The sequence below is a fragment of the Myripristis murdjan genome, chromosome 11 (genome assembly GCF_902150065.1).
Source record: "Myripristis murdjan chromosome 11, fMyrMur1.1, whole genome shotgun sequence".
In the NCBI taxonomy this organism is placed as follows: Eukaryota; Metazoa; Chordata; class Actinopteri; order Holocentriformes; family Holocentridae; genus Myripristis; species Myripristis murdjan.
In genome coordinates this window covers 22817372-22826436 of record NC_043990.1, presented here as the reverse complement: position 1 = coordinate 22826436, position 9065 = coordinate 22817372, and the positions used below count along the sequence as shown (strand labels likewise).

Genomic DNA, 9065 nt, shown 5'->3' with positions numbered 1-9065 from the left:
ACAGATTACAATTTGTCACAATTAGTGCCACCACCACAAACTATGAGAATGGGGTGAGACAGAGGCTACCAATCATGTACCAATCATCAAACTACGGTGGTGGTTTGTTTATGGCAGTTGTATCAAATGAATGAATTTAACAATAGTAATGATATTTAAAATGGTCCAAGCAGCATCCTTTAAAGTACAGTGGGATACAGTAGACTGCAAAATGGCATGCAGTAACCTTCAACTTAGCTAGAGTTGCAAAATAAATGCATTCAACCAGTGATAATCATGATGAATTCTTCATGTAGCCCACCATGAAACGTAACACTCCCCACTACACACACACACACATGCGGAACCAAGATGCCAAGGTATAAACTTACCATGGGCTTTGGTCATGGCAGCTACCTGCTCTGTGGTAGAAGGTCTGGCATTCTCCTGAGGGGCAGCTGCTCTCTTCATGCCCACTTTGACAGCACTAGCCCAAGTACTGGCACTTACACCAGCACCATCTGCACCTGTAACTGCAATATGCAGAGCAAGAGGGCAAGGATTAGCACTATACACATTTCACATGCATATTGTATTGTCTAGCTTGTGTCATGTTACGTGTGATGTGGCAGGTATAGGCTTAATGGAACTGTTTTCCTTTCCACTGCAAAGAAATTTTCAGCAGCCCCCGAGGGGATCGACAAAGTGCTATTGAATCAACAGGACTATGCTATTAGAGAGTACATTCTATCATATCAGCACTGGCTGCAAACCACTGGAAGGGGGCCAGCAATACAGTATGCATCACATGAACACATTTATTGAGCTGCTTTCAACTACAATAGAACACTTGTTAAGAAATAACACAGAATCAGACAGGATGGAAAAACGCAGAATACTATACTGTATTATTCCATGATGTCTAAGCTACATATGGATGCATCCTGATGAATTATTAAAATCGGATGAACTCATGCACTTACAACCTGACTCCATGGCAATGTGTGTAGGTGGTACTGTCAGGACTGTACACTTGTACCTTTCCTATGAAACTTTATACCGCACGCTTGTGGTTTTGTTGACTTAATTCATATCTGTGTCCACTGTTCTGTTCTGCACCAGCAGCCAGTATGGAAGGCTCACCGTGTAATTCACTTTGCCATTGCACAGTAATCCCCTCATTATGAAAACATTTTCCCACTGAGTCATCCAACTGAGGAAGTACTTCTCTGCAACGGAGATGCAGAGTCACAGTGTGCTAATACCTCCACATGGAGAGGAGCTGTGTGTATGTATGTCTGTGTGTGTGCATGTGTATGCATGATTATTAGTGTATGTGTGCATATATGTATGTGTGTGTGTGTGTGTGTTGTGTGTGTGTGTGTGTGTGTGTGTGTGTGTGTGTGTGTGTGTGTGTGTGTGTGTGTGTGTGTGTGTAGACTTGGTGGGGATTACAAGTGGCATAGAGCATATCCTCTGATTGATAATGCTGTTTTGATTTGGTTGTTTTGCTATTGATGTGCCGTCGCATCATCGAATAGGTCTCAAGTTTGCAGAAAACAAAATAGTGAAGCTTAAGCCGTCTGCTTATGGAAGAAACAAAAAAACATCATTAAATGAATGAACAAAAACAATAAAAGTTTATAAGCTGGGCTATTTCAAAATGTAGTTCTGGGAGCCAGCAGGTGTCTACCTGTGCATGTGTGTGTGTGTGTGTGTGTGTGTGTGAGAGAGAGAGAGAGAGAGAGAGTGTACCCATGTGCATGTGTGTTTGTCTATACGTGTGTTGGTGATTAATTAGCCAGACTGTGTGAGGGTGTGACTCCACCCCAGTTCTGGCCAGGCCAGGTGCTGCCTCACTCCTGCTTTTAATTAGTTGAGGGTGACGGTGTCATTAATATCAATAATAGATTCCCAGACAGGGACACGTGTGGGTGAATTTGTATTTTGTGTTTCTGCGTGTGTGTGTGCATGTGTGTGTGCGTGCGTGTGTGTGTGTGTGTGTGTGTGTGTGTGTGTGTGTGTGTGTGTATGCCCTCTATGTGTCACACTGTCCCTTCCTGGACCTCAGACAGGCTCTTTCACATGAAATCTAAATATTCCTGAGTCTTACTAGATGTCAGTTACTCCACTGTGCCAATATCTCCCATTATTGCCACTTTGGCTACATTTCTGTGTATGTATCACTATGCCTTGTTTACCTTTCATACCTTTAATTAAGCTGAGATAAAGCGGTAGTTGACCTATCGAACTATAGCAACTGATATACAGGATGACAGAGCTATTTCTCTTGTCTGAATTTATTTCCCAGCTAATCATAACACAAATCAAAAATGAATTAATTATGAAACTGTACTATAGCAACAATACACTTGAGGTTGGGCTTTTACACGCAGTGTTGAGTGCTGATCTACAACATTTGGCTGATATCACATGCTATAGCACTCCCTCTTGTGTATTATTGGTTATAAATATTGAATATGTAGTGGCCAACAAATTCAAGCCTGTACATAATTGCTGAGTGAAGGCATTGACAACAAATCACGAGCAAGTCTAAACCTAAAAGGGGTGGTACAGACAGGGGTGGACAGACAGAAAGACACTACAGACAAAGGGCAGATCTGTTACCTCCACTAGGTGGCTGGTTGTTGGCCTTCAGCACCTCATGGTTGATTTTGGAAGCTTTGAGTCGGTTTTCCCAGATGGATGTTTGCGGTGCCTGGGCATGCACAGACTTCTGATCTCCTGCACAGACAGACAAAACCTCCTGGGGAATGTTCTCCATCCCTCTATGGTGTGAGACCCCACACTGCTGGCTTTGCTTGAGTGAGTGTGCAAGCCCTGTTCCCCCGCCTGTGTCTTGGACCCTGGGAGCCCTGTTGGCAAATAAACTCAAAGAGGGAGGTTTTCTCTTGGGCTCGAGAGCTGGAAAGTCAGCCAGAAGGTCATAGGCCTCTTGCTTTGGTGGCGAAGGAGAGGGAATTAGGGATGGACCCTTTGCTTTTGACGTTGCCTGGGGTACTGGTGCTTTGCCTTGGACTGAAGCCTGTGCAGGGGTTGGGGCGGTTGTGTTGTGCTTCAAGGGAGCAGCGGGGGTGACAAGTGGGTTGCACTGAAGGTGCTCCCACTGGGTGCACTTCTTCCCTGGGGCTGACGCGGCCATGGGAAGATTGAGAAGGCCTGTATTGTTGGGAACGACTGGAGGAAAGTCCTTCTCGCTGCTAAGAGCTAGAAAATCCTGCTTGCTGTCAGAGCTTAGTCCAGGGATTGGAATGTCTGCCTCAGTGACAGTAATATTGAGCGGCTTACTGGGCACAGAGGGTGCAGTGATAGGCATCTGTTTGGGCAGAGAGGGGGGGACTTCATTTTTGATGGCCAGAGGAACAGTCTTGGGAAGCAGTGTCAAGGCCGCCTTACTGTTTGGCATTTGGCACATTTTGTTGATGGCAGTGTGGGACAGACAGGAGGAGTCTAGCTCATGGACAGGACTCTTTGCAAGCAGTTCATCCTCACTGACATGGCAAGCCGCACTCTGCACACATGCCCGAAAGGCATGTTCCTCAGCCAAGCCATCATCAGTGGAGAGGTCATCATCACTGCTGTCAGTGGCTAAACTACGCACACCAGGCAGGGAAGCAATGTCATCATCATCATCACCATCCTCATCGTTGGAATGGCAGTTCAAGATGCTGTCCAGCTCATCCTCACTCTCACAGTCAAATGGGCGGAAAACCATGTGAGAGGGTAGAGGAGGGAATTCATTCTTGCTCAACAGGTGGAAGACGCGGCCCTCAGAGTTGGGGTGGGTGCGATGAGGGACGGTGGAACTCTCCCTGCGATTTGGGCAAGGTATGAGACAGGGTGTCTGTGTGGTTGCTAGGGGCAAAGGATCAAGGGGTTTTCCTGCAGTGAAGGGTCGCACCAGGCCAGAGCTCTCTTTGTTCCTCAAGCTGCTGCTGGATTCTGGGATGTGAATCTTCTTAAGATAATATTCAGTGCACATATTTGTCAACTCCAGATCCCTATCCTACATGAGAGAATGAATGGTTCACATTTAGAGGAGATATAACTGTCACTTAATTAACAGGGTTTTGGGATTCTGAGTTATGTGAAAGAAGAGGCAGGACATATCACACATGTAATATAATAGTAGAATAGAATAGCATCATGCTTACCAGTTTTATTTTGTCTGCATTTTCCTCATTTCTTTCCATCTCTGTCTCCATCACAGCGCTTAGTGTCTCTACATGCTTGGCACAGCGCAGATGTCTGTGGCGTGCAAGATAAGGGCAAGGAAGAGTGAGGTCAGTGTAGTAGATTTCCTTGTCCTCCTCACTCTGTGAGCTCAGGCCCAAATGATCTGTCTCATTCTGCTGCCCCTCAGTCCTAAACAGAGAGACAAAGATTGTGTGTGGGTAAGTGTGTGTGTGTGTGCCGGAGGATTGTTAGCACACTCCTCTTTTGAATGAATCACATCCTCATCATTGTCATCACCACACTGCAAGCTTTACATGCTCATGCCATTTCATATTCACTTAAAAAATTTACTCTTTAAACCTGTGAAATATCTGATAAGGCAGTGGGACAATTTCGTTTTCATGGAGTTTCACTTGTTTCAGGATGTATTTTGAAAAATAAGTAGCAATAGCTCATAAAAAAATGCTGATTACCTGTCTATTATCATAACAAGATCACTAATTACTTGTCTTCAAACAGCTTTCAGTGAAATGCTTGTTACTAAAACTTTCCCCTTCAAGAAAAAAAAGGCAAAATGGTAGATTAAATCCATCATCATCTACTTGCATCATCCTGATTAGGCTACCATCATCTGCATCATTACACATCAGCCAATTCATATTTCATATTTCATTTCATTTGACAGGATCTCCCCCTCCCCCTTCATTTGGAGCTCAACACAACATTCTGCGTGCAAAATGAGTCTTTTGGTCGGTGGTCTGTTCCTGGCCCGGCACCAGCTTCAATGCATGACTTTTTAATGAGGCTACTTTTTAGTCACCGGCTTGTCGACTGTCACGCCGCGATGCGGAACAGACGGTCCGGTGAGACCCGGGTCGCTTGATGGCCCTGAAAACGGAGACGCCACCGCGCTGCTGGCGGCCGGTGAGCAGATGGCCGCATTACCGTTACCGTGAGTCTGTGACCATAAGCAGTCCACCTGATCTATCTGCTACACCAACTTAAAGAAGCCGCTCTGCTCAGGTGCAAAGTTTGGCCGTTTGATTTCCCCAGTAACCCTTTTGAAAATAAACATGCATGCATTACGCCTACCTACAGCCCTTAAACGGGTGACCTTGCATTCCGTTCTGTTAACCTATTACACATTGTAATAAAATAAAAAAACAAAAACAAAACATAAATATGAATCCAAAACTTTAAAATCTCTTGTAGCTCAAAAATTATGCAGAAATGCCTATGACTGAAAGAAAATCAGGAGACCACAACGCTATAAAATAGAATATAACAGCACAGTGTGACATAGAAACTGCAATGTAGTGATACCAAAAGTTATTAAAAATACCATTTAATTAGGCCTAGCAAGCGGTCCATTATTGATAGTTAGGTAATTATTCGCCTAGACAAAAATAATAGGCTTCCATAAACCTCCATAGGAATATTTGAGCCATAGGATGTAACTAAAAAAAAAAAGAAAAAGAAAAACATTAAGTGTCTAAACTCACTATTTAGTAGCTTATACAGTCCCTCTAGGAATGTCAGTGATAGCCTGAGGGTGGGGGGAATTTGAAAGAGAAAGCAAGAAAGACAGAAAGAAAGAAAAGAAAAGAAAAACGACTCTTCCACAGAACAAGGTTACTCTAAAAGTACTATTATGGGCATAGACACACTTTGAGTCCCAGTAGGATTATGCTAATTTATAGCATATAGCTATAGCGTTAAGTGTTATAGCGATTTCTTGTCAGGGTTCATAGCTTCTCGTTGACTGTAGTTAACATATATGCATATACAGACATCATTCAACACGTAGCAGTGAATTATACCGTCCAATACAGTGCATAGGCTACATGAGTGCATATTGTCTGTGGCTAACTAACTATTGCTAACACTAGTTGGACAGCCTTACCGAGCCTTTTGGCTGTGGACTGGTGCGGTAGGACAACAGTGTTTGCTCAAGGGTCCCTCGAGAAAACTGTGACCTCTGCCACGCTCCTCCTGCCCCGCTGCCTCATCAGCGGACCGCTCCCTACATATGTCCGACCACAAAATCCCCATGGCCGTCCTTGCCTTCTTCCATATATTTTGGCAAATATGGTCAAAGTCGTCCTCCGGGACATTGGGATGAATCCAAATACAGCGTGGAAAGGGCGCCACTGCATCCCAGGATGGCTTTGGAGTCCGTCGTGGCCTGAAAGGATCCTCTTGAGACATTATTTTCCTTTCAGTCCATACATTTGTCAATCCTCTTACAGCATCCAAATGTTTTGCTTGAATTGTGCGTGTGTGTGTGTGTGTGTGTGTGTTTTTTTAAAGGAAATCTTGGAAGGCAGCCATAGCAACCGGTGATGGCATTCCCATACAATAAGAATTCAGAATTATGTTGTCCATCCAGAAATCAGTTTACAGTCAATGAATCAATTAATATGTGCATTGATTCTACAGAATATGCTATAAATGACCTTTTTTTTTTTTTTTTTTTTTTTTTTTTTTTTAAACAATAATTTAGGCTACCAATAGGCTACAAATAAATCATTATGTGGCGTCTTGTTTTTGCATAATTCACATCAGGACGGACATGTGTCTAACAGTCGTGTTCTGTAAACACCACTTGAATATTGTAGTTAAATTGTTTATCATTTTAATCAGGCGCGCGTTTCTTTTTTCCCGACTGTTTCCACACAGGATGCATATTAGATAACTAATTACCGGCCATAAGCAAAAGTGGAAATGACATTCAAATTTACGGGCGAGTTCCGGCCTATTACGCATCAATTTCACGTTCAGTGAGCAAGAAGTGGACATCTCGCCTATGTTAAACTGCAGTCCAGTCCGGTGATGGGTCTTAATGGATGGAGCCAATGGCCTATCCCTGTTGGATGCTCCTATGTCTTACCATAACAAATACTACCACAGCTGATTTCATGGCTATTATTATCATTATTATCATTATCATTATTATTATTATTAGCCATCGTCATCAATGAAAAATGCTCTAGAGTAATAAGGATTTCAATTTAATATAGAGGGCGTATATTGGCCCTATAACTAACATACTCATTTAGAGTCATTATAATGAGTTTATTTTTATCTCTTGTGGATGTAATAAGTTTGGTAGCCTATTGTCAAAACGGTCTTTGAAATGTGGGAATATCTCATTGGAGAGGAGAGAGAGAGAATGAAAATGAGCGACAGGGGGGAGAGAGAGAGAGAGAGAGAGAGAGAGAGAGAGAGAGAGAGAGAGAGAGAGAGAGAGGCGCAGAGTAAGAGGAGCAGGTCTGCAGTCTGAATCTTGGCGTCGCACAGACCCGAGACGATGCTGTAGCCAACGTTGTTCAGGGCTGCGATACTGGGAATACACACTATCATTTCTCTCAAAATAACAAGATCTCTGTCTACAACATTGGTCGAGAACTTCAGAAACGAGCGCGTTTTTCTTGGATCCGGATAACCGATTTGGGTCTCCATCGTCCTTCGTTAATTTTAATAGGTTTAATGACGAGTTAAATGTGGATTATCGGCACGGCAAATGCTGTTGTTATTTGGAAGTAAATAAAAGAGCAAGATAGATCAATGCTGCGGGATAAACTGAAGGAGGGATCTCCAGGTTTCTGACGTGTTCTGGTAATATCAATGACATATCTGGAGTGGACGAGGGATTTGCGTGAATTTTGATGCGTGTGGGGTAGTTGAGTGACCACTTGTACTGCATCTCCCCTTTGGTTTGCCTTCCCTCCTTTCTCCCCTTTAGCTGTGAAATCTTCTTCACAGACAGACTCGTTGAACCCCTCGGTCCCCGCATGACATGGTTCAGTCCAGCTGCGAGATCCGAGCCTCCTCGATGCATTGGGATTTTTCTCAGCGCCGACACCGAGTGAATCTCCCTTTTCAGACCATCTGAGAACTACCGTGCCTGCCGGAAAAAAGAAAAACCCCTGCCATGACCACCGCCTCAAACCGGGACGGAGCAACGGGACTTGCGAGGAGACCGGAATGCGCATGCAGGAGAGGGGACGGAATACGAATTTTTGCGCTAATGAAGGCGGGAGTACAGGCGCACCATTGGAGCCGGGTGCTGTTCTTATATATGGGGCTACTGGCTGCCTCGGCAAAGGGTAAGTCCCCCCCTCTGTACAGCTAAAGACATGCAAAATGCAGCAGGCTAACCCCCCCCTACACCCTCCACCCTTCCAGATCCCTGGCTGAATGCAAATCAGCATCCAACACATAGCCTACACACATACACACACACACGCACATACACACACACGCACACACGCATGCACACACATAGCCCGAAATTATGCTACAGCTTGCTCTAATGTCGCCAATATAGCACCCAAAGTTATTATTAGGAGGAGGGGGGTTGTTTGGGTGGCTATTTTGGCGACACCGGATCCTGAGGAATTGCAAGTCGGACCCGCTGAGCGTCGGTCGATCATTGGTTCTGTTGATGCGTTTCATGAAACGACAGTAGTGTTTTGTTAAGGAAATAAGGTGGACTGAATAAGTGGCAGGGAGACATACAATATTTTGAATCCTGTGCCATAGAAGGGAGATTCCTCAGATATTAAAATGACATAAAAGTCATTTGTGGCATAGGCTGCTCTCATAAGGAAATCAGTTAAGATGGTCAGGAGATCTCTGATTGTTATGCTGTTATGCTTAACTCCATATTCAGCTGTTATGCTTTTATGTTCAAAAAGGCTAGAGCCTTTGTATGTGCGTGCGATCTCTCACCTGTTTGTTGTCTAACACTCTTCTGTTTTCTGTTAATCGTTCTCTTCTACAGTTTCCCTCTGTACACAATATTTTTAAATTGTCACATATCTCTCAACAGTATTTGTGAACACCTCTCTCTTCTTTCTCCCCCATCTCTCTCTCTCTCTCTCTCT

General features: G+C 44.0%; 1 protein-coding gene across 1 annotated transcript in view; it reads left to right on the top strand.

The window, feature by feature from the left end:
• The first annotated feature begins 7501 nt into the window (after nt 1-7501).
• The window catches only part of csmd2 (CUB and Sushi multiple domains 2), a 277838-nt gene continuing 276274 nt past the window's right edge, over nt 7502-9065 (top strand). Inside the window, exon 1 of the mRNA XM_030063504.1 lies at nt 7502-8285. Within this exon, the coding sequence (XP_029919364.1) occupies nt 8111-8285 (175 nt within the window). The 5' untranslated portion in view covers nt 7502-8110. The remainder of the gene's footprint in view (nt 8286-9065) is intronic.